This window comes from Podarcis bocagei (assembly GCF_964188305.1).
Source record: "Podarcis bocagei genome assembly, chromosome: 3".
Taxonomy (NCBI): Eukaryota; Metazoa; Chordata; class Lepidosauria; order Squamata; family Lacertidae; genus Podarcis; species Podarcis bocagei.
In genome coordinates this window covers 20,567,224-20,593,403 of record NC_138127.1, presented here as the reverse complement: position 1 = coordinate 20,593,403, position 26,180 = coordinate 20,567,224, and the positions used below count along the sequence as shown (strand labels likewise).

Sequence of the window (26,180 nt, the reverse complement as noted above, 5' to 3'; positions counted from 1 at the left end):
CCCAAACTCCTACTTCTTAATAGAGTTCAGCCGGTAGGCCTGCGTCTTGTAACTTCCAGCCTTACTGGTCCTCTTTACTGGCTGTTTCTGCCAGTGGCCTCTCACCCTCTTGCACACGCTTCTTATCTTCCTAGTTCTCAGTGCTTCAAAGCCCATACAGCGGCTGGCTCTGTGGTCCTTCCCTCTTATTACTCTAGCTTGTATGTTTATCTCTCTCTCGCTATGAATTTGGAACCACCACTTCTGTCCTGCCTGTGGTTATTTTATCCTTACATGGGTGAGGGATGTCAATGAGCTGAAAGTTGTTTCCTCGACACTCAGCTTCCCAGCTGTGCTTCTCCTTTCCTAGGTCAATTAGCAGCATGCAATGGCAGCTTCTCTGTTACCGCCACTCCCACTCCTCGTACAGTGGTACCTCGCAAGACGAATGCCTCGCAAGACGAAAAACGCGCAAGACGAAAGAGTTTTCCGTTTTTTGAGTCGCTCCGCAAGACGAATTTCCCTATGGGCTTGCTTCGCAAGACAAAACGTCTTGCAAGTTCTTGCGAGTTTGTTTCCTTTTTCTTAAAGCCGCTAAGCCGTTAATAGCCGCTAAGCCGTTAATAGCCGCTAAGCCGTTAATAGCCACTAAGCCGCTAATAGCCGTGCTTCGCAAGATGAAAAAACTGCAAGACGAAGAGACTCGCGGAACGGATTAATTTCGTCTTGCGAGGCACCACTGTACAGGCAATGGATGTGCTGGGCAAATATGAGGTTAGTTTGTTTTTTATTTATGTTTTTATTTTTATAATATGCAGTGTTCTGGGTTGAATACAAATTAGTTTGATTGAGAACACAATAAAAACAAGTGTGAGAGAAGTAATTCTTTCATATATGGTGGCTGTGGCCTAAATTACAGAGATTTCAGAAGGATAGTTTAGATTTTTATTTTTGCTAACTCAACTAGATGTTGCCATATTTTAATAACATATACAAAACTGCATATACTAGGAGAGAGTGCACAAAAATGTATATATGAATAAAATAACAAAGAAAAATGCATTATATTGGTCAAGACTGCATTATAAAATGTCTACGTTACAGGGGGGGATGCAGTGAAGTGTTGACAGATATTCATGAGGGGAAAGTTCACAAACTGATGCAGAAAGATGGAGAACTGGTAGGGTGGTGGGGGTGAGAATCCAAAATTGCCAGATTTCCCCATCCCCCATTGGAAGGACATTATTCAGAACATTCTATGGCCGATGTGATTTTCCACTGACTTATCAGCAAGTAAAAATATCTGTTGCCAGCTTTCAGTCCAGAATAAAAAGCCATTTGCCTTTTCCTCATCATTTTCTAGTCCAAAGCTTTTATTCTGGTGAAACAACAGTGTGCATGTAAGCAAAAGGCTTTCACAGCCTGGTTCTGGCTTCACAACCTGATCTGCAGGAGTCTCAAAGCCACATTCCTACTGCACCGATAAGGATTAACACATTGACAATACATCCTAACCAGATTTCTTTATAGGCGGGGGGGGGGGGGCAACATTAAACTTATGTACCAGGTTTGACACTCATGAAGCCACATGGCAATACTCCCAAAGCTTGCTTCCCCACCCCATCATCTCTCTCTCTCTTTGTCAAAATATGTTTGAATTCCAGATGTGTTATCTCTCCATGCAAGGAAAGACTGCAGAGAGGAATCACAAGGGATAGATTGTGAGCAGGAATCAATTTATGTGTGCTTTCTTTTTCTTACCTGGCAGAGGCACCCCAGTCCCCCTGAAGAACTAATTTGTAGAGAGTTTCATTTATTCTCAATTTCTTCTCAGGAAGCAGCAAGTAGACAATGTGGTGTTGTCAAGCAGCCAATGTTTTGTTAAGCATCTCCCAGTCACTTGGCATCTTTTTCTCTGATTCTGTTAAATGGGCCAGTGATTCTTCAGTAGGCACCAACCCAGCTGAACATATGGAGAAAATTCTAGACCACTGGTATACCACCACAAAATCTGAACATCGAGACTGATTAATGAGGGAGGGAATTACAGCCAGCATATTCCACACTGGAGTAGGAATCATGCTTATCCATCCTGCAGGCTTTGGCCAGGATAACTAAAACAAAATAACAATTCTAAATCTAATTGGTCTATAGGCCATGGCCCTGTTTACATTTTAGAAAATGAAAATCTTAAGAGCTTGATGGATTTTAAAAATTATTTTCTTACCTACCATCCTACCAATTTTCCCTTGATTTTTGGAGAATGAGGTACTATCAAATAGGACACACAGTTTGCACTGTGAGGTTTTGGTGTTTTTACTGAATTAACTTGTAATGATTACATCATCTGTTACCACCTGCCATATCTACTACAGCCAGCTGCATCTTTCCTGAGTGCCTGTTACATTGACCAAATAGGCACCTGATCGTACTTATGATCCAAGTTCAATCATAAAGATCCAGAGTGAGAATAGATATCTAACATGATCTATCTAGTATCTGCACTTCTTAGACTTGTTCCATTCTGTCTCAGACACAGCTGTAACCAGAGATGGTTCCCTGCCATCTCAACATGTTACAGGTGGGTAGTGCACACTAACCCTTTTCTTATCTTAACTCCCTGTTCTTGGCTTAGCACTCCCACCCCCCTGCCAGTTGCTTTCTCTTCTTTAAGGTTTCAGGTGTGTTGTTTGCAGACCGATCCTCTGCTTCTTGAGTCATAGTAAACAATTGCTATTTCCTGAGCATATTAACAAAGTTTGCCTGTCTAGGTCATTTTTCTTTGCCCAAATTGCTCCCTGCTGCAGGGTTCCAGTTAGGCTGTTTGAACAGGTGAGCATGCACCTGGACTGTTGCTTGGGAGTAGAGATTTGGGCATAAAAAATGAATATTGACAGACTTCTGCTAATACGCCCAGGGACTAACTGTGGATCCACAGACAGAGGCATGTCCTCTGAGGCAGCATCAGAACCATCCTGCGCACAGCAAGCAAACCAGAATTGCTTTGCATCAGTGATAAAGCAACATCAATTTCCTTGGCATCGTTCTCAGGAGTATCAAGTGAAGGTAACATTTCAGAGACTTCTTTCACCCCCTTCGTCCAAATGACAAAGAAAGCAACACGGGAGAGAGACCAGATTATATAACTGCTGACCTGATTGTCTCCAGAGAATTTCCTGTGGGAGTAAGCAAGTCCACTGGTGGGCTTGCAACCCAGTCAGAATCATGAAGAAGCATCAGTTGTTGAACTAGAACTTCCCTGTAGGAAAATGTGCATGCAGGGGTCAGAATTTCCACAAGATCTGCAAACCCCCAAAAGAGGACCCCCCATTCATCTCGCACACGGAGGTGCTACTAGCTTACTGAACACAATCTTGGCTTTTTCATGACTCCACCTGCAAGCACACAAGAAGGGCTAAGTGTATAAGCCAGTATTGACCCATTTCAGTAAATTATTGTAGGCTGGAATGCCTCACGCTTGCTAAGGAGTAACCTCCACTGAACAGTGGAACTTGTTTTCAAGTGGGCATGCATGGAACTGTGCTCTAGTGGTATCAGACAGCCATATCTGCTGACTATTAGCTCTAATCTGGAGTTGGCTACAATAATTTTGTTGTTGTTGTTGTTTAGTCATTTAGTCATGTCTGACTCTTCATGACCTCATGGACCAGAGCAGGCCAGGCACTCCTGTCTTCCACTGCCTCCCACAGTTTGGTCAAACTCCTGTTGGTAGCTTCGAGAACACTGTCCAACCATCTCATCCTCTGTTGTCCCCTTCTCCTTGTGCCCTCAGTCTTTCCCAACATCAGGGTCTTTCCCAGGGAGTCTTCTCTCCTCATGAGGTGGCCAAAGTATTGGAGCCTCAGCTTCACAATCTGTCCTTCCAGTGAGCACTCAGGGCTGATTTCCTTCAGAATGAAGAGGTTTGATCTTCTTGCAGTCCATGGGACTCTCAAGAGTCTCCTCCAGCACCATAATTCAAAAGCATCAATTCTTCGGCGATCAGCCTTCTTTATGGTCCATCTCTCACTTCCATACATCACTACTGGGAAAACCATAGCTTTAGCTATATGGACAATAGGGCAAATTTACCTGAACAGCATTTTAGGTTTATGGCTCTGTTACAGAATTGTGTTTCTTTTCTTGCTTTATTCAGTATGAAGAATGGGTTGTTTTTCTGTGTAGTTTTGATAAAGGAATGCAATACTGCATACTTTTATTTTTGCTTAGAACTGAACTTTAGGCCACCTTTGACACTAGCATTGCTCTGGCAAAAATAAATAAATCACAACGTCAACAAAGTATCACTTCACCTAATACATCCACAAAGGATCTAAAGTGCAACCAACTGTGTACTAACTTACACACACAGTTCACTACAAGGAGGGTAATACCGCAGCAGCTGGTTTTTTTGTTTTTTTAAGCAATCACATCCTTATGTGGACAATAGAACTTTCCCAATGTCAAAACTTTGGATTTTGTACTCAGTATATTTATATACATGAAGCCACAAAGATGACCATTTGAGTTAGCACTCAAACCGGCTTCATGGCAAGACCTGTTATATGCTGGAAAAAATTGTTAATCTTAATTCTTTCCGAACTATTAAGCCTTATAGCCATTTAAGCCATTTTGCAAACATTAAGGGCATGGGCAGAGCAATCTTAACCTCTGATCTGCACTACTGGTAAAGATTAGTATTTGAAGGAATTGTCCCTCTGCTAGTGGCGTGGCCAGCGGCGTAGCGTGAGTTGTCAGCACCCGGGGCAACGCAAGTAATTTGCGCCCCCTAACCCGGGGCAAGGCAAGTAATTTGCGCCCCCCCAACCCCTAACCTGTGAGTTTCCGCTGGCGCTGCCGCGCAAACAACGCTGCTTGCCCGGAGGAGGATGGAGGCAGAAGCAGCCGCCGCCTGTGCCTGGGCCGAGGGGATGGCGGCGGCGGCAGGGTGCAGAGGCTGCCCGTGCCCGGCCAGGCGTCGGTGGCGGCGTCGGCGCTGCTGCAGTGGCTGCTCCTCCTGCGAGCAGTGAGCGGAGCGCAGCCACAGCGACGGCGGGGGGCGCGCGCGCTAGGGCGCAAGGCTGGCGGTGGCGGCGGGGAGCCCGGCGGAGGAAGGAACTTGTCCCTTCCCTCTGGACTCGCGCCCCCCCCAGATGTTGCGCCCGGTGCGGTCGGCACCCCTGGCACCCCCCACGCTACGCCACTGGGCGTGGCTATTGGGGGCCTCCCCTGCACCCATCAAATGAGACTCAGAGTGCATGCTACCACTGGTGACGGCTAACATAAAGTCACAAAATGGGGCACTTGGGGGGCAAAGCAGGATTAGGGATGGATCTGCTGAATCCTAAGTCAGTCAAGTTCCTGAAGACTACTGTGGCAGCCTGGAGCTGGCACAACAACATAGGTAAAACAAAGCAACACACATTCTACCTTGGCAGGCAGGAGTAATCAGGGCTCTGAGCACAGTGGGGAGAAAATCTGGGCTCCCCCCCCACCTCATTTAGGATTGTTTTCTAAGAGATTTACAACCAGTCACTAATCCTCTCTCCCCACTGACCTCCCCCACCAATGCTCCCAGAATATCCATTCCTGAGGATCTGATGTTCCTCTGGAACAGCATGGCATATGGCAGAGAGGGCTGCAGTAAGTAGGGGAAATCCACAAAGGACAGGAGCAGAGGCAGATTTAGGGGAGTGCGACTGATTCAGTTGCACTGGGTGTTGCACTGCAGGGGGTGCCACAACTATGATGTAGAATGGAAGGTGAAAGGCAGGGGGCACTGAATTTTGACATCGCTACTGTCAGGAGCCTTGTCTTATGTGAGCAGAAGCACTTTCCACCAGTGCAGGGGTCAGCAAACTTTTTCAGCAAGGACTTGTCCACTGTCCCTCAGATCTTGTGGGGGGAAATCAACGAATTCCCACAAATAACCCAGAGATGCATTTTAAATAAAAGCACACATTCTACTCATGTAAAAACACCAGGCAGGCCCTACAAATAACCCAGACATACACTTTAAATAAAAGGACACATTCAACTCATGTAAAAACAGGCTGATTCCCAGACCATCTGCGGGCTGGATTTAGAAGGCAATTGGGCTGGATCCAGCCCCCGGATCTTAGTTTGCCTACCCATGCACCAGTGCAAAGCCACCATGAGATGAAATAATTTACAAATAACATCCATTATTATTAATGCCTCTGTTCATATTCTTGCTTCTCTCTCTCCCCCCCCCCTCTCTCTCTCTCTCTCTCTCTCTCTCTCTCTCTTTCCCCTGTGTGTGTGTGTGTGTGTGTGTGTGTGTATGGATTGGGAAAGAACAATTATCAGATTATTGAATTTGTGTCTGGTTCATTTCCCTGAAATATCATTGTCATCTACTGGGCTTTATTTATTAATAAACCCAATAGATGATGGAAATCACGAACAACCCTGGCTTCGCCATTCCCTGTTCTTATCTGCAAACAAATGGTCTCTCTGTGTGTTTAATAAAGTATCAAAACAGTAAGATGCTTCAGTGCGCTCCATTATCTCATGACTTCTCCGCGTACAATATGCTGAAGAGTTTCTTCCTGTGTATTAGCTTTTTAAGAGACTGTACACACATTATGTATATTATGAGGTAAAGAGCGAGTACAGTACTTGAAAGCATTTTGTGCTATATAGGGGGAAATTGCTTCTTTTGAGCCTCTGCATGCATAAGCAGACACCCTCTGTCTACCAATACACTGCTCAGCAGCATTCCATTGATCAAAGGAAATATTATGCCGTCACAATAGTACCTGTATAGTTGAAGTGGATAGGTCAAACTTCATTGTACCATTGTAAAGCATGAATGCTGCAAAACTTAACAGAATGGAGATGATTTCTCCAACTTCCCGAAATTGTGGCATACAGTAGCTACATGTCGAGCATTATAAGTAACCAAATTTGAGACGGATCCATTAAGAAATAGCTCAATTTACCTTTTAGGGCACAGAATGTACTTGCCATTTCCCCCTTGTTCATTTAGCACTCATCCAGGCTTCCTTTTGTGCTGCGTTTCTGGGCACAGCTCTGGGCTTTAAAGCTGTATGTCCAAGCAGTTCGCTTTGTTTTGTTTTGTTTATTTTTAGCACTGAATAGGAGTGAACGGCAACCAGGTTTTCTGCGGATTGCCATATGTTCCAATTTAGCACTAAAGATCAGGCTTTTCAGGGGAAAGTGGTGGGGCAAAGGCAAAACCACTTGGACCCATGATTTCTAGACATGGGACAAACAGAAGGGTGAACAAGCTGTTAGTTATAGTCCTAGTGATATTAAATAAGAAGGGGAAATCTTGCCACTCCTAAGTGCCCAGCTTCCCACTGCTGAAGTGGGGAGGAGGCTTGTCACAGCTGTGGTGACCTTTTACCTTCCCTATTTACTTCCATACACTAACCACCAGATATCAATATACAGTACAACATCTGGGATGGGGAAGCAATGGAGCTCTATCTGCATGAGTATGTAGATTACCTGCAAAGTCTTGAAATAAATGGCATGTATTAACCTCTGCAGAGGTGAGTTTCTTCAAAGTGAAGAATTCCTTGTAAGTGTAAGACATCTGGCAGTTCTTTGGAGAAGTTATTTTCAGCTCTGAAGAGGCATTAGTTTGTCAGAGCTCCTTTCATGCCAATCCTGCAGGTGTTTCAGTTAGCACAGTATGGACTAATTTAGCTTGTATTTAAGCAAGGACATATGTTTTGCTACTGAATGAATTTGTTACCGAGGAACACTCTCTTGCTTGACAAACATCTCACTTTGCAGTGAAGGTTGATTTCCTTCCTCAGGGAATATCTTTGTTAGGCAGGGAGGGGAATTGATGTTTTATGTGTAAAAGATACCTAGTAGTTATGCTTGAATTATATACAGTAGCCAGCAACCAAGGAATTGTGAAACCAGTTACATGAGCCAAAGAGCACAGGGAAATAAGTGTAAGCAGTTCTCCTACTTCACAGGAAAGGTCGGTTTAGATCAGTTTGGATTGGCCCTAAGTTACTCAGTAAACTTTGTGAGGATTTGAGCAGATCAAGTTTGTAAGCCCTTGGACCTATGCATCTGAAATTTGGCAGGTTTCTTAGGCAGGCTCACCTCTCTTGGTATGTAGTTTTCATTCCGATGACCCACAAAAAACCAAGGGCGGGGGAGTGAAGTATTCCTATTTTACTCAGTCCAAAACTTCAGAGTCTCCCTTTTGCAGAAAAACTTCTGCAGCAAGTATGAAGAACTTCAACAATCCTCATCCCTCAGAAGTTGACCACGCTGAGAAATTTCATGCAATTAAGCAACATTTAAAAAAGATAACATTTTAGAAGTGCCCAGTAAAAAAGGTCCCTGACGTATTTAATTTGGCAGGCTTTATCCGCTCTGGAGGGCCTAGTATGCTTACAAATTTCACCCACTTCTGTCAAACATAAACAGTAATAGCCTTTTTGTTGTTATTATTATTTCCCAATAGTGAATGGGGAAGCAGGGAAATGAAGCAGACTCAACACATGAGTTAAATTAGGCAGTCTATGAAGCTCCTCAGACTGAGGCAGACTCCTTTAGAACAGAGGTGGAGCTAGCTGCTCCAACACCTGGAGTGGCGTATATACTGTGCACCCGGGGGCGGAGCTAGCTGCCTGCAGGGTCACCACCTGTGGGGCGAGGGTCCCAGGGGGGTGCCGCCCGCGGCAAGAGTCCCAGGGGGGCAGGGCGGCAATGTCACCCCCCCCCCCAGGGATGACACCCAGGGCGGACTGCACCTACCGCACCCTCCTTCCTCCGCCAATGCTTTAGAAAGTATCAAATCAACTTTGAAAGTGGATCACCCCTAGCCAACACACCAAGCTGGTTACCCCAGTACACTGCCTTGGTTGTCTATGCCATATAGAATGTTGCTTTGGAAAGAGGGGAGACTCCAAAGCAGTTTGTGGAATTTGCTCTGAAACCTTTCCAATGAAGATGACATTTTGGGGATTAGTATACCTCGTTGTTAAGCACAGCGATAACCTGCCTCCATAGAAAGGAGAAAGTTACGACCTTGAGCTGGGTGGGAAAGAAGGAGATGGGAAAGAGGGAGAGATCTATAAAATTCAGGCTTTCTAATTTGTGAACAAAGCTATCCCATGTAACTGCCTAAAAGGGCAGTGGGAAGAGGAAGTGAAAAAGTAACGATGCACATAATATTCGTGCCCAGAGAAAATGACAAGTTTAACGCTTGGACCATTTAGGAGTAGTTTATTGGTAGATGACCCGTCTTGTCAATTTCCTGCTGATGTTTCTGACATTTATTGGTGTGATTATGGTAGTTTAGAAGATGCATGGAACATCAGTGCAACGTAGTTGGTTTTTTTTAAAAAAGAAAAGTACAGCCCATCTGACAAAGGAAGCGCAAACCGTATTTCAGAAATGGTAGGTATAACAGAAATAAATCAAAGAGGTTTGTGTATATGCCTGAAGCCAAGTTAAATGTGGTGAAGCAGCCGGATTTTTCCATTTAGCAGTCTGAGATTTCTTTCTTCAAACTTAATTGCAAAATAAGGGCCAAGTAGCTAGAAGGTTAAAGAGAGACATTGCAAATTTGAGAAAAGACCCCAGATAGCAGCAGTTATTTTTTGTGGGTATCATTGAGACCAAAAAATACAGTTCAAATTTAAACATTTCCAATTACCAGAAAAGTCATTAAATTGCCTTCATTTGAGAAAGAGTGGGAAACCAAAGCAACCATTTTGTATAAAATAGTAAAACACATTAACTCCTGTAGTCCTGGAAGAAAAAAAATACAGTCTATTTTCTTTTTTTTAATTGTATCAATTACAATAAAATTGAATATGTATGTGTCTGGCTAGGGGACTTCACATTTTCATTTAATATATTATAGCAGAGAAGATTAGATGGGTTTGGACATCTATTTATGGTCCTATTTCTAGCTAAGAAACACAATGCATTCCAGTATATGATTGGTTGCAGTTTCTTTCATACTGGATGCCATGCCATTTATATGTTTGTGTATCACATTCTTCTAGCCATGTAGAGGTTGATAGAAAACATCTTCTGCTCTAATTGTCCTGTCAGCTAAAATTACTGTTTCCTCCAAGCATGAAAGTTTTCGCTGAAGTTTAAGAGTTCAGTCTTAGGGAATGGATCGTAGACAGGATTTCATCCTGTTTAAGTCTTGCTGGTGGTGCTCATCACAGGCCAATTCTGTTTCCTAATAGAATACACAAAACCGTCGTTAAATTGTACACGTTCTGTAACATAACATCAAATATACACTTTTTGATGCATTGATCCATAAAACACACAGTTTGTGTGCATCTTTTACATAGAAGACACATTTCAGAGCACTTTTTGTGCACTGGAGCTGCATTGCAGAATCTGGAAAAGTGTGCGCCAAGCTCACTGGGGATTGCGATTCGATATGCAAGGAAATTCAGGAGTGTCAGATTAGGCCGAATTAATTCCTCTTCCCTCCGTCCCTATTCACTCTACTTTAGCCCCTTAGGGAATGGACTCCAGACTGTCCTTATATGGTTCAGTCCATAGGATTACCTGGCTTCTTACATAGAGAGAGGAAGTCTTCTCTCCGTCCCTCCCCACCCCCCCCAAAAAAAATAGGTACATTGCTGATGCACCAAATCCCTTCATTTCACAATTTTGGGGTGTATTTTGGAGAGCCAAAGTAACAGGTTAATGCCAGTATCAGCTGGTGCTGTGGAGTAGGCTTGGGCTACCTGGCTGCCAAATATGGAAGTCACTGCCAATAACTGAGACTGGGAGAGTTGAAGTTAGTGCAGCGCCGGAGTGGGAATATCAGTTAGCTACAACGTTGCATCCGCACAATGCCTACCTCCCTGTTCACCTGTCCCTAGTAGTTACCAGCAGTCAACTCTGCATTGGAAAGCTGGATAAGCAATGCTGCCCCACCCTGTTCAGCCCCAGTGGTTAATACCTAATTTAGCCACCCGTCCAGGGAGCCATGCTTCAGGGATCTATGGGTTTGAAGGTTTGTCATCATTGTTCTCAGAGCTCCAGCACTCCTTTTTATAGAAAAATAGTGCTGCTTGTTCTGTATATTCTGAACTGTCATGGTATACTTCTAAATCTTTCTAGATTTAGAGTGATAAATGAATGGAAACTTAAGATTTGGTTTTAGATGGCTGCAAACAAGTTTAGAAGTTTCTCACAATTATTTGAAACGTGATTTCGATTGAAACACATTCTGTAGGAAATGCTTGTTATTAAGATACAGCACATTCTCTTACATCTCCAACCATGTTGATTTGTGTCTGATGTTTGAGGACTTGATATTAGCATGTCCTGTAGATTGTTGTATGCAAAGGTTACCTGTAGGGGATATAGATATGTCTTCATGTTATAGATCTAATGGTTTCTATTCCAGACGTAAGAGTACTAAAGGAAAGGGACAAATGGAATGTGCCGTCAAACAAAAGAGCTTTTCTGGAACACTGCTTTCCTTTTAAATCACTGCCAGGGTCATAGATGTGGGAGCAAATTGAAAGGTTTGGGTGTCCTTGTACGGAGAAATGAATTCTTCTGCATTTGTGTTCAGCTGCTTATTTGTGTAGCTTATGACCTTTCACTATTCACTGAGCAATCGAGGTAAATGTCATATCAGATACACTGATCAAAGCCTCGATATTCTAAAGGTCCCTCAGAATCTGGATTGGTTATTTGGTTTATTTGAACAAATAGCTTGAGGTTATTGTTTTTATTTTGGTTTCTTTTGCTATGCAGGACCTGCCACCTTGAAGCCAACCTTCTTGACATGCTTGCTTTGCCCGTCACTGAATGTGCAAAGGGACAAAAATAAATAAATAAATACTGAAACTCAAAAAACTTCCATAAAACAATGCCTCAGCTGTAATATTTATGATCTGGAAATATGCTTCAAACTGTATTCATTTAATTAGTATACGTCAGACACCATTTTAAACATTTATTTTCTCAGAATAGGCCCCCAGCCTACCTATTGATCCTAATAATGGTCCCTTTAAGAGAAATTGCTTTCCTAAAGAGCAAGCTTTAAATGGTCTCATTTCCTCAACAGTTATTTTTTATTATTGTTCTTAATTGTTTCCTGTGGTGTTTTTAATGCTTATATTTGTCACAAGCTTAAAATGTTTATTACTGTAAACCTATTATGCCTTCTGAATGTCCTTACTTTAAGCTATTTCCCCCCCCTTTAATTACTATTTTATTAATCCTATCCAAACGCAATGAAACTTAGCATATTCTACCTCTGCAGAAATGAAATCTGTAAATCTCTCCCTAAAGTCTTGTGTGGATTGAATGTTTTATGTGAATTCTTTTCAGTAGTTTTTTTAAAGCCATATAGCTCTTCTTTCCATATGAAATACATTTAAACATGGATTCTCTCCTCCCCAAACAAGGAAAATATCATTAAAAAAAAGAATATAATTGTTTCTTTCATCTTCTTTTATTAAATTCTTTCAATATACAACAACATTTATACAGATAAATAATGAAATATCACACCCTTACCTAGAAGCTGTTATTTAGACAATACATAAATACATAAATGGCCAAATAACATCAGTTCTTATCCCAAACTACTATTTGGACAATGCAATAATCAATTTAAGTTAACCAAAATGTTCTGTAATGTGAGAGGAGTCCTCCATTTTCGTTATTAGCCATTCAATTACAAAAGAGTCTTTGTGTTTCAGGCCTTGTGCCAATTTCATTTTATTATTTAATTTTTCCACAAGTGCTTTTTGCCATACTTTGCTGTGCCAATTTGTCAGAGAGGCACCTTCTAAATTATTCCAGTATCTCATTATTATGAGCCTGGCTGCTAGTAGAAAAGAACTTATTGGCGGTTTAAACTGTTGCTTAACATTGTCTCCCATTAAAAGATTTAGGTGAGGCCTCCCTGAACGTTTAGAGACATTTTGTCCAGTGATTGCTTTTAATTGGACAAATATTACCACCCATCCACCCAAGAACTGAAGAATTCTGAAGCTCAGAGATAAATAATATCCAGTTTTGTAACCCAGAAATAATGTCCATTCAGTTCATAACATGCGTGTTCTTCCACCCATATAATATCCTTGATAAATTCCAGGAATCGTGTGACTCTTTCTCAAGGATAATTGAAATAATTTAGAAAGCTCTGTTCATCCCTTCAACTTCAACATATATGAGTGTCATCTTGTGAAGATGAGTGCACTTCTGCATTGTACCTGATACATTAAGGGATCACATGGGTGGACCAGAACTGTTTCCTATCTATGGGCAATCTTGATAGCTACAGCTATCTATTCTCAGCAGATTGTAATACCTGAAAGCATCTGGATGTGATTGCATGTGGGTTCAGGACAAAGGCCCTTCACTTCACTGTAAATAATTTGCTGGCTCCTAGTCCAATCCAGAGCTTATAATTAACAGTTCACCACAACTAGTCGGTGCACTAAAGCCCATATCAAGCTGAATTATTTCACCCTCTCTGTAAATGGATGATTGACAGATGATTGTAGAAACATAGAATTACCATACATTTTGACATACACACAACTACCAGTGTAGCTGTTGTTTTTTTCTGTTCTCTACAAAACACATAGTGTTGAAGCACCCTTGGCAATACGTAATGCCAAGGTCACCATAACCCAAAGTGTTAGTCCAAAATAAGGAAAAACAGAACATTTCTAGTGGACTCTTAAAATGAAAGTGGACTCTTAAAATGATCTCTTATTTCTTGTATTCCAGTGCTTCCTTCTTGCGCTCCTTAATCTTCTTGATTGTCCTTCTTGCCTTGAACTCCCTTCTTGGGTGTAAATTGTGCTGCAAATTCTTATCTAAGGAAGTGTAGATTTGTCTAAGCTGAAATATATTCCGTGTCACCCCTTTGTCATACTTGCATCCATATTTGAAACCTATTACTTCCACAAACTCTTCCCTTTCCTTCTGCTTCCTTCTGCAAATGGACGTTCAGGCTGTGGTGTGCAAATGGTACGCGCTGTGTTGCACTCTTCGTGTGTCTCAATATAAACACGCATTGAGGCTATACATTGGGAGGGGGAGTTTTTTTAAAAAAGTCTGTTTTCACCCTTTCTAATTGTTATGAACCCTACATAAAGTTTAGAACTCATTTGAAGGATGAAACAAATAGGAAGAAAGACACTCCTCAGGTGATGCCAAATGGGGCTTCTGCAGGAGGTGTCAGAGGCCACATAAGATGTGGCAATGTAGACCGTTAGCCTGCCTGTTCAGTAGAGACTAGCATTTATTTCATCATTTCTGCCTCATCATGTTACAGCAAGTGTTCCAAATGCAGGGATATCCGTCAGCTAGGAATTGGTTTTAGATCATTGCGTCAAGGCTATATGGCAGGGTGCATTTTTCATTGCATAATATCTTGGAAAGGTAGGAGAGAATATTACAACTACCCAGTCATGTGAATTATCCAATTCTGCTACTCAGTCCTGTGTGAATTATCCTGCCCCACTCACATAAGACTTTCAGCATGCAACATTCATCAATATGCAGTTCTACAGCATTCAGCAGCAAACTGATTACATGTGAAATTCAATGTATTTGGAAGTTCAGTGGTCTAAATGTGTAATGTCAGCCGAATAAAATGACTACACATTGTTCCACCTATGCCCCCATTTCTATTTAAGTGCATACATTTTATCCCTATAACTTTTGAGTGTCCATGAGACTGATGCGATAAATAAGTGTGCACAATTTTGGTGTGCTGGCTGATGTTCCAGTGCTGCTTTGCAAAGCATTACATCCTTTGGACAGTGTAGAATTGATGAGATAAACTGGAGATAAGAATGTTGGCCCAATCTGTGCTGCAATGTTCAATTCCTTGAGTTTTTAGGGCATCCTTAGATATGATCAATTAGCCTTTACGTGAACCAAAAATGAAACAAAAGAGCTTGTGTTCATGGAGCAGTCATCTTAAATAATGCATGGCATGGAAATAAGAGGAAAGTGTATTGACTGAAGCTTCATATTCTGACAGTGAAGGTAAAGAATATTCATCTGTACAGTAGAAGCCTACAGCCAAATAAGTTGCTGGTTTGTTCAAACCATTGTGTGAAATTTCGGGCATTCCACTGTTTCTTGGCTGCCTTTACCCCCTTAGCTTTGCCCAAACACCATGCCATAGTGTTAAAAGAAGAGCACAAGTTACTGAAAAAATACAAACTATTTTCAAAATAGCCCTATGCATTTCAGCAAGTACGTATTTAAAGGCTATCCTTGGGGGTCATAAAAGCAAAGGCAATACATTTACATGAGTCATAGATACACAGCATTTAAAAACAAACTAAATTGGTTGCATACACTTGGTGTGAGCAGAAGCCAGCCAGCCACAACTATCAGAATTCCCTTCCTTTGCAACTCTTCATGGGTTTAGACTTCCAGCATTAACAAGCTGTCTGTCCCTGATATCCGTAGCTCCTTCCCAGTCCTCAGACAACCCCACAAAATGATGCTGTTAGAACCTGTGTAAGGTTTTAATCCTAGCTAAACTGACAGCTTTCACTTCCCCAACTGAAGTGGCCTACACTGCAGATCTGATGAGACCTTCTTTTTTTTGTGATGGCCAGTAGTTTCTGGCAAATATATTTGACTGACTTGCTGATGACACCTTTGTTGCCTGACAGTCGGAATGGCTATGAACATTCTGTGCTGTCACTTAAGCTCAGTCAATAGCAGAGTCATTACTAGGTCTTTAAAAGACTTGGGGTGCAGGCCTGTGGCACAAATTGGTATATAAATTTGCATATGCTACTTTATGTTTAGAGGTGCAAATTTGGGCACCAATTTTCAGAGAGAAAGCCACCAGGAAAGCAATATATGTGGGTTTTTCTTTAGTTTAAAAAAGAAGAGAAAGGGCAGGAGATATGGGATCCTGTGCAAAAGAGCCAAGACTCAGGTCTCTGTGCCTTACAGCATCCATGGTCAGTAGATGCCTGAGGCTTCACTGCCACAAGTGCAATGCAATATAGAGTAAGCTGTAAGCTTTCGCTCTTCCTTGGCAGAAACCACTAGTCCCAAGCCAAGCCTTTCAAATTTTCAAGATATCTGGGGATGCCTCCTACAAGAAACTTTTTTAAGGTTCTCTAATGTCAATCACTTCAATTGTCATTCCAAACTGTTTTGGTTAGGTATGCAGTGGTTAAAATAAGAATAATAGTTGCATAATTCACTACTAATATGTATTATTCTGTATATCACGTTTTTGACAGTGTGAATTTCTGAACGAAGTTTCTTGTTACGACTTTGAAATGGAAATGATGAGGCCTCCTGGTATTTTAACTCATTTCAGAATGTATTGATTTCAGTGTCAGCTGTCTTGAGTGATGGAAATAATGGGGTTTGAACGTGACCTTTTCAATCACTTTATCAAGTTCGAGGCTTTGAATATTGCTGAAATCAATGTGCATCTTAGGCACACCCATTGGAATTATGACACACCACAAATTGGCCAATGCTGCAAACTGAGTATGATGCTGAGTATTTAATATGATATATATAACACTCTTACATACACACAGAGAGAGAGGTATATCATCTGCTGGATCCAAGGGATTCTAGATGTGTGAAATAAGGTTGTGTGCAGCCCTACATCTCTCTCACAGTCTCAATCTACTGGTCCCTAATAAGGTCAACTTGTCCTGGGCCAATGTGGGGACCATCCACCCTACCTGGGATCTGATCCTGAATTAGTTGGGGGCAGAGCTAATGTTTAAATAGGTTTTTTAAAAACAAAACCTAATTAAACATACAGCTTGAAGGTGACATTGCATCTCATTCTCTCCCCACCTGAGAGCAGGTGGGGTCAATTCTGTGGGGTGCTCCTTTGCTAATGTCTTCTCTTATGGAGCCATTGATGCTGCATGGTGCTGTTTCAAATATGAGCCTCAGGCAGGCAGCATAGTCAGGCAGCGGGCTGCTACCTACTTCCAGGAAAACACAGCTGGTGGTCAGGATAACTGTTTGACTCTTCTCAGGGTTTTCCTGCCAAGTGCCCACCTCAGATGCCCCACCCTCTGATCACTCTGAGCCATCAAACCCATCCAGGAGCAATCTGTGGCATTGGTCCAATTCCCGAGTCCCACCAAATATGCCTCATTTGTCCTAATAGTTGGGCCTTGGCTGAATCCAGTGCATGGTCCTAGTTCAAAAGCATTGTCATGTACCTAAAGAACACTTCAGAGCCTGCATTGAGGCACAGCCTAATCCTTTTCCTTCTTGCTTGCAGCTCCCTGTGCTTCATTGGCTATTATTCTGCAGGTCCTTCCCATACTTGCTTCTTCAAGAAGGCTCAGAAAAGACCAGCAGTAGTAATAGGGAACCTGAACATGCCTTATGTGTTCACAGCACTTTGGATCACAGAACGGTGTTCAATTTATTTTAAGGATCACCAACAGGGTTCTGCACAAGTCCTCCTAGTTTATATAATGCTGGATATATCATGTAGAACCGAAGCCCTTAGTAGTTTAGTGCTAAAGCCATGCTCCAGCCACACTTGCAAAGGATTAATCAGAAGATTTTGCATAATTGGGATGCAGACCACTTGTTGCCTGTGATGGATGCTTCGTACATTGCTCTGTTTGTTTGCCAGATGTTCCACAGCTATTCTCCAGTAGCATAACATAGTCTGAGACTTCAGAAATGATGAATCTTATGTCTGCAATGTGGTAAGAGTAAGAGGGATGCAAGTGCTTGGAAAATAAAGCTTTCCTAAATGCTCAAGCACTTAATTAGATGAAGATACACAGGTGTCCCTATGCCATCATATCTCTCTCTCTCTCTCTCTCTCTCTCTCTCTCTCTCTCTCTCTCTCTCTCGGTGTGTGTGTCTGTGTGCCCACACCTCTTCAAATTGCTCTCAGTTTGACCTTTTCTACTGCAGATTAACACTTTTTCTTCAATATGAAGTAAAGAACTGCTGTTCTTATAATTGCAAAATTACTGCACTGGGCATCTTGCTCAGTAAAGGCTATATACTTGGCAAAATAACTTGGCTTTATTTCCCCCCCACCTGCTGCTCACAGCAATTATCTTGCTCCTTTAAGAATATTAAAAAATGCTGATTTGTTGGACCACATATCGTTATAAGTGTATTGAAGTTTGCAGTGAGTAGTAGGGCATTATTATCTTCCTTTGTTTATTTGCTCACAGTTTCAAAACAGAAAGCACATTCAATTATTCTATTTGGCCTGGATGCACGACTGCAGAGGCACTTTCCCCCAACTGTTTGCATGCTAGGTAACAGTGAGTATCAGGGTTAGTGTGACTCTTCTGCATGTCTCCAGCACTTATAAGTCCTGGATGCTTTTACAGGTACAACTCCCATCATCCCAGCTAGGAAGACCAGTGGCCAGGGATGACGGTACCTGTATTCCGAAAATACTAGTCCAAAGTGTCACATCCTGTGAGGTTGTCTTTGAGTCTTTGCTTCACTGCAAAGACCCAGGTTTCTCCCTCTGTGTCTCTCAGCACAATGAGGACAGACATGTCTAGCTCTGTTCTTTGGAGCAGAGGCAGACATTCTCTGGACTCCCCACCCCCACCCCCATTTTGCTGCTCCTGCAAAAGAAAGTCAGGCTTCTAGAATGGAACGTGCAGTGGTGCATCTCTTTACATAAGTGATGAAAAGATGTTGGAATTCCTGTGACAGGCATGTCTGTGTGTATAGTATGTCTGCCAGGACATACAAGTGCTTAAGGGTTTTGGGAGGAGTGTGGTGGTCCTGTTAGGAGTCAAAGGTTGTGGTGAGGATGCACAAGGTTCAGTGTTTTGCAAGTTTCTGTTGTGATAGGTATGGCGTTGTGAAATGTGAGAAGATGAGTTTGTAAACCTTGACACATTTGTGATTTCTTGAGGGATTTAACATTTCTATTCCATAAGGACTAAGGATGAATAAGATTCAGACACACATGCCAGTTTATTACTCCCATGTGCCAATATTGAATGAGGACTTGCTTGTGTGAAAACACCATTACATATTATATGCCACAGATGGTACTTAGCTCCTAATGTTTGCATAGATACAAGCAAAATCTAGCTTCAGTTACTCTATGCACTAGTTCTCACTAAACAAGACAGGCCTGTTCCCCTTCATTGGAATTCATGTCCCCTCCATACAAAAATAAACATGCACATACAATCGTAATCTTGGAAATCTAGATTTCAGGGCCATAACCCTTCCCTATAACATGCAGTTTTTTATATGGAGGGATTTTTTTATATGGAGAAATCGTGATTTAGTAAAATCCAGAGAAAATTCAGACCACTTTGTTGTGCAAGTCTATATAAGTACATCTAGCTTGTCCTATTGACCTCCTTGTTTATGAATCAATACTAACAAAAAGCATTGCTTTATTTCCCCTATACGACAGAGAGCAGAAAGCTGTTAAAAACATATACTACCTCTTTACAAAGACCTTCACAGTTCTTAATAAAGGATGAGCACAAGATCTCTAAAATCAATCTCTTTAGATACGTCTGTGAGTCTGAATGTTCTATCTTTATTTCAGAGTTTTACAGCAATTGCCTCTACTTGATTAACTGGTCCATACCATTTAACAATCTCATACAGAGTTGGAGTTCTTTCCTCTATAATCAGGACTTGCACATTTTGTTCTTTTCCATTTAAAAGGGCTGTTCAACATGACAGATACAAAGCATGATAGATTATTGCTACATAAAAGATCTTTTATTCCAAGAAGTGGAGTTTTGAGAAAGTTCAATTCTAGCCCACTGCCTATTTTGAGAGCAGTAATTCAGATGCTTTTAACCAAAACTCAGATTGGCAAACAATTTAAAGCAGAATTATTTGGCTACATTTTCTAGTGGACAGTCATATTCCGCCCCAACTTTTCTTCTTGCTGAAAGTGTTAGAATTAGAGCAAAAGGGAAAAATAGCTCAGCTCCATTTTTATACAGGAGAAGACAGGTCTTCTCTAACGGTTTTGGAGTTACTTCCGTTACTGGTACAGACTACATCTCTTTGTTTTCATTTTTCATACAGTGGTTTTGGATATTTCAGACAAGACTGCAACACCAACTCATAGTTCTGCATTTTTGTGTTTCTGATGTGATACCATGAATGGGACTAATTGTATGGGACCTTCAGCCATGGGGTGAGAAAGACACAGTTGTCCTTTCCATGTGGGATCAGCCTTTCATACATTACTAGGGATGGAAGAAGCATCTCATTTAAATGGATTTATACATGGAATTTGGTGGTTCCAGTTGGGAGCGGGGGGACCTTGCTTTTTGTTGCGATCAAGTAATGAGATTGGATTGGGTCTGGGCAGAATCTGTGCAGATAAGCTCAACACCAAAACTATTAGAAAATCCCAGCCTTAGACATTGCTGTCATGATTCCTGTGCCACTGTGGCAGCTCATGAATAGGTCCTGTGCTGTTGTTTGGTCAAATATTATTAATAATCATATAATATTTTCCAGTTTTGCATCATTCCAAGTGGATACTGGGGTTCAACATTTTCCCATGATTAATGGAACTAAAATGCAATAAGGACCCCAACAGTTATATTGTTAATTCAGTCAACACTGAGATATTGACAAGGAGTTAATTAATGTGTTTTCCCCCTACTTCCTTTCAGGGCTACCAGTGTGTCTGCCTCCTTGGCTGGGAAGGACCATTTTGTGAATCTGAATCCAATGAGTGTGACTCTGCACCTTGTAAGAATAATGGCACTTGCATTGATCTCTTCAATGACTTCCGGTAAGGAGCATCTTCTCTACCATCAAATGATTTGGATGTTCCAGTGATGACTTATTTTATTTGTACATTTGCTGGATTTCAAAATTGCTGCATAGCAAACAGCTTGTGATATAAACTGGAGCAGTGGCATTGTGAGGGTGGGGGTTAGGGAGATCCACATTTTTCCAGGGCACATCTGTTGAAGAAGATCAAGAGACAGTGTGTTGCAGGTAAGTGTGCAAGTCTGGACATTTCTCCCAATTGTCAAGACACTAAGTGGCATGCAGGCTTCAGCATGCATATCTAAGCTAAACGGGGGAACTGCGTTCACAGTTATGAGCAGAATATGGAGTTGGTCTCTCCAGTTGAGGAAAGAGAGATGTGTTAATGGATAGAGATAGGGAAGAAATAGTTTGAAAAAGTGTATCTATTAAGCAAGCTTGCATACAAAAGCATATTTAGTATGAGAAATGTGTACTGATATGTTGGCAGATGTTAAAATAAGCACTTTTTTAAAAAATTGCAAACTGAATTTAAGATTGGAAAAATGAGAAACCGAAATTGACGGATGAATTCTTTCCCACTTACGTAGTTCTTTTTAAAAACCTAAACCCCTGATCATTGGTTCTTTGGCAGGAGAAGTAAGAAACTGGATTCTGTCTCCCTCTGCCCACTTTCTAGCTTAGCAATGTTTGGTAGGATTTTAGTGTGTGCAACAAAACCCACTCTCCACATCCTCAAAATGTGGGATCAGCACAACCAGTTCAAAAATCCAGTCTTGGAGTGCTTGAATTATAGCTGGAATAGGTGTGTGCGTATGTCTTAATGAAACATCTTCCTAACTCAATATTAAGCAAATCATCCCCCCACCCTCATGATAATGTAAAATAACACTACTTTAGACAACTAATAACCTCCTGAGTATTCATCATTGTTGCCATCAGTTTCACTGTTTTCTTTCCTTAAATATACTAATGGTGTTACTTAAATGTATTCTATTACTTGGTGCCACTGAGCACAATAACAAAACAGATTTAAGTGCAATTTTTTTGAGTTTATGCATATTTAACTCTGGAGAGGGTTTGTGGTTGTTACGTTCAGTGACCACACAACTTGTCAGATGTGTTGATATATTTTGCTGCCTGAAATGAAGATGCCAGTCAGGTGGGAAATGCTCACCTGGTTGTGATCTTTGTACATGTCCCAAAGTTTATGCTATGGGATGTAACTCTCGCAGTGCTGTAAGGGAGAAAGCAGTGCAAATGTGTTAAAAAAGGTCTAGTCGTGGCTGACTCTGGGGTTGCGGCGCTCATCTCGCTTTATTGGCCGAGGGAGCCGGCGTACAGCTTCCAGGTCATGTGGCCAGCATGACTAAGCTGCTTCTGGCGAACCAGAGCAGTGTACGGAAACGCCATTTACCTTCCCGCCAGAGTGGTACCTATATATCTACTTGGACTTTGACGTGCTTTTGAACTGCTAGGTTGGCAGGAGCAGGGACCGAACAACGGGAGCTCACCCCGTGGCAGGGATTCGAACCGCCTATCTTCTGATCGGCAAAGTCCTAGGCTCTGTGGTTTAACCCACAGTGCCACCCGCGTCCCGCAAATGTTTTAAAGTGTTCTCCTAATGATTTAATACCATAATCTTCTTTTTTTCTTTTTCTTTTTACTCCTAAGGACAAACAAAAAGGCCATTTATTGTACCATCTCTGAGTGCTTTCTACTAATCAATACAAATGAGGTGTTTTGGTATCCTTGCTCTTTCAGTTTCCTTTCATTTGGTTTCTTCTCTAAGAAGGGGGATGCAACTGGATTCCTCTGTCCATTCCAAGGTTTTAAAAGCAATGCTTTTGGCTTCATCTTTGTGGTGTTGCAGATGATCACACCAACCCACAGTCCTAAAAGCTTCTGTATTTGTTTACAGCTCTTTGATAAGCAGTTGTAGGTCTTTTTGTGCCAAGCTTTTCAGTGTCAGAACGAAAGGATTCAAAAGCATTCCAAGAGCGAATCTTTCATTCCTCTCATTCTGTCGGTGCTGACATGAAATGATCCTGCTGGCAGGGAAAGGTCATCACGGACTACTTGACTGCACATTTTGGAGTAAGGCTGAATGCAAAAGCTTTGTAAGATTTAATAAGCTAACTCGAATCGTCCTTATTTATTTAATTGCCCATCTATCACAAGTTGTTTGGTTTGCTGATGAAAAGTCTCTCCCCCCCCCCTTTCCCATTTGAGTGTGTGGCCGGCTTTAAATGCATAAGATTTATTATTCCCTCTACAAGATTGGTTTATCTGATATGAAATAAATCTCATCATGAGTCCAATAGTGAGTTCAAGGATTATTTCAATGCCAATTACAGAAATTGACTCCGCCTCCTAGGAATGTCAATGGGTTTTATTACATTAGAGCTTAAAAGGTGTGCGACTGTGCATACAACTATGAAATGGCTTGTTTTCATGGAGGCAACAGAACCACTTCCTCAGTGCGGGCTTGAAGAAAAGCTAAGGTTCTTAACCTTTTCCAGGCATTTAGTTGTAAATACTACTGGCAGAGTCTGGTCTGGAGCAGTGTTTCCTAGACTTGGGTCTCCAGCTGTTTTTGGACTACAACTCCCATCATCCTTAGCTAGCAAGACAAGTGGTCAAGGATGATGGGAATTGTAGTCCAAAGACAAACTTGGAGACCCAAGACTGCGAAACTTTGGTCTGCAGGAATGCCTGAGCATAAAGCACGTTCTGGAAATTTCCAGTGGCCTCCATATAGAAAGAGGGGAGAAGATTAGTGTATCTCTCCAATGATGTATCGGGAACAGGGTAGCAAGAACAGATTCCAGTACATTGTGACATGTCTTTTTAGGTCAGGGGGTGGAGAACTGGATCCAGCTGGTGGACTGGATCCTGAGTGCCCCCCAACTTCATCAGGCTACTTGGATAAGGGAGCAGAGACCCAATCACCTGTCACTTGAAACAGCTATAGCATTAGCTGGCCGTTTCTTTTTCCCTTTTTGGCATGGCAATCACTAAAAAAGAGAACCCAAGCCAATTCAGACCTGACATTGCTGCCTATCAGTTGTTAGGCAACTGACTCCACACCTGCTTTCTGCAGAGAGTCTCTGCACAGGGTTTGGTCATGCAACTTAGCAGTGATAGCAAGCCTCCCTTGCCAAGCAGAAGTCTACTTTGAGGCTCCTCATTGTGTATTGGCAGCTGTGTCTCTACCTGTGCCACACCATATGATTGCAGGTGTGGGCAGGTGGGCATGGCTTGTGGAAAACAGGCTAGCAGGCCAAATTGGGAACTCATTATCGGCTAGTTAGGCCTGAAGGCAAGAGGTTCCACACACCTGTTTTTGATTATAACCCTGCAGGAAGGAACTGTCCTGTTTGAATTACTTGTATGCCAGCCACTCTGGGAGCCTTTTCAGATAAAGAGTGGGTTCAAAATGCCCGGCTATTGTTTAACTAGAGTTGTGTTTTTTAAAAAAAAACCTATTTAAAACCCAAATTTAGGTATACAGTGAGGAAGGAGGAGGCACCTCTTATTCTCCTACCCCAGCTGGGAGTAAGAGGTTTCAGTTCTGCAGGGTACTGCTCGTTTACGAGTATCTTCCCTTCAAGGAAGTCCCTCATAAAGAAGCAGAAACCTACGCTGTGCAGGATCAATCTCTCTGCTTACCAGTGTAGTGCTGCTTTAGGAGGCAGAGGACGGGTAGGAAAGGCCAAGTGGGAAAGCCCACACTCCACATCCAAAGGCACTCCACCCATCCAGCTTCTCCCAGAAAGACATAGCTGGTAAGGTAGGTCTCTTTTTTTGCATATTTTGTTCTTTTTCCTGTCTGATGCTTGGCTCTCCTTCATGTCTGATTCCCTGTCCCCTGACAACCTCAGATTGCTCTGGACCTCGCAGCCTTATGGGCAGCAATCTGAGACTATTTCAACCCAGCACAAGTGATATCCAGCCCCCCACAACTGGTCCTGTTCAGTTTGGGCCTCAGTGCGCAGCCCTATCTAATTGCAAAATAATTTTGCTATTGCATCTAATCCATTCAGAGGGTGACTTAAGTCCGTTGTTTTTAATTGTGCGTCTACTCTGAGTATGGCTATCATGGGATGTCACCCACAGGAAATAATTGAAGAATACAATAATATATTGCACACTGGGAAATGATGTCAAAAATTATTGTGTGTTTTCAGATTCTGCCGGATTTTGGCAGCTGTGCATAATGTATGGGAAACTAATTTTCTAATTATTCTGAAAGGTAGTGATTGTTCAGATGATGATATAAGCTGCATTGTTTGCATTTGTACTTTTGTAGCTTTGTATTATTGAGTTCTCAACCACCTGCATCCATTAGGGACCTATAGGTAACTTACGAGAGGCAGCTATACAAATATTTAAATGTGCTTTTCCAATTCTGGCAGCAAATATGCTCAACCTCTGCTCACCACAGCGACCATTTCCTTGGCTCCTCCACCTGATGGGGAATAAAATAGGGCCTTTTTAACATTACTAGTTCTTCATGCAAGATACTAGGGGTACCTATTCTGCTTTATTGGCAGATATAAATGGAAACATTGGCTTGAATAATGTTTACCATGTTTTGATAGCAGGTTTTTCTGAGTTTTATGTTTCACTGGGGTTTTTATGTAAAAATACCTCTGTTCTGAGAAACAAGTGAAGAATCAACAAAAGTAAGCTCTCTGGGCAAGCAGCAATATAGCAGTTATTTAATATGTCTCATTTTGCTTGGGTGGGGAAGCCACAATCTTTGTTCAGAGCAGGCAAAACTAGAGAGCTGATGCATGTTACGAGGTATGCAAAATGTGGTACGCTGTATTTGCAAGTTGTGCTGAATTTGTACAAGGACGCAACAGTCCATTACAAATTGAAAATGAAAAGTGAGTTGGACATAGAATCATAGAGTTGGAATAGACCACAAGGGCCATTGAGTCCAACCCCCTGCCAAGCAGGAAACACCATCAGAGCACTCCTGACATATGGTTGTCAAGCCTCTGCTTAAAGACCTCCAAAGAAGGAGACTCCACCACACTCCTTGGCAGCAAATTCCACTGTCGAACAGCTCTTACTGTCAGGAAGTTCTTCCTAATGTTTAGGTGGAATCTTCTTTCTTGTAGTTTGGATCCATTGCTCCGTGTCCGCTTCTCTGGAGCAGCAGAAAATATACATACTGCACTTTTTATTTGGTCGAATGTTGGTGAAATTTTTGAATGATTTTAGGATGGTGATTTGTGGGGTAGAAGGGATCTTTTGAAATGTGTGGAAGTTTGCCCAGCCACCCAACCTGTGTGAAGTCATATATTAAACAATTAACTTACGATACAATCAGCATCAAATTCAATTTTTTCTCTTGCCATTAAAATGGTGACTCATTTGCCCCTCTCTGAAGAGAAATAATACTGAGGGGGAGGGAGGCTACTTGATGTTGCAGAGACAGATTGGTG

At 41.9% G+C, this 26,180-nt stretch overlaps 1 protein-coding gene across 8 annotated transcripts in view; it reads left to right on the top strand.

The window, feature by feature from the left end:
* EYS (eyes shut homolog) overlaps nt 1-26,180 on the top strand; it is a 537,363-nt gene that overhangs the window by 71,302 nt on the left and 439,881 nt on the right. For all 8 annotated transcript variants that reach the window (XM_081187035.1, XM_081187037.1, XM_081187041.1 and 5 more), the window contains one exon: nt 20,619-20,740. In XM_081187035.1, coding sequence (XP_081043161.1) covers nt 20,619-20,740 — 122 coding nt within the window. The remainder of the gene's footprint in view (nt 1-20,618; nt 20,741-26,180) is intronic.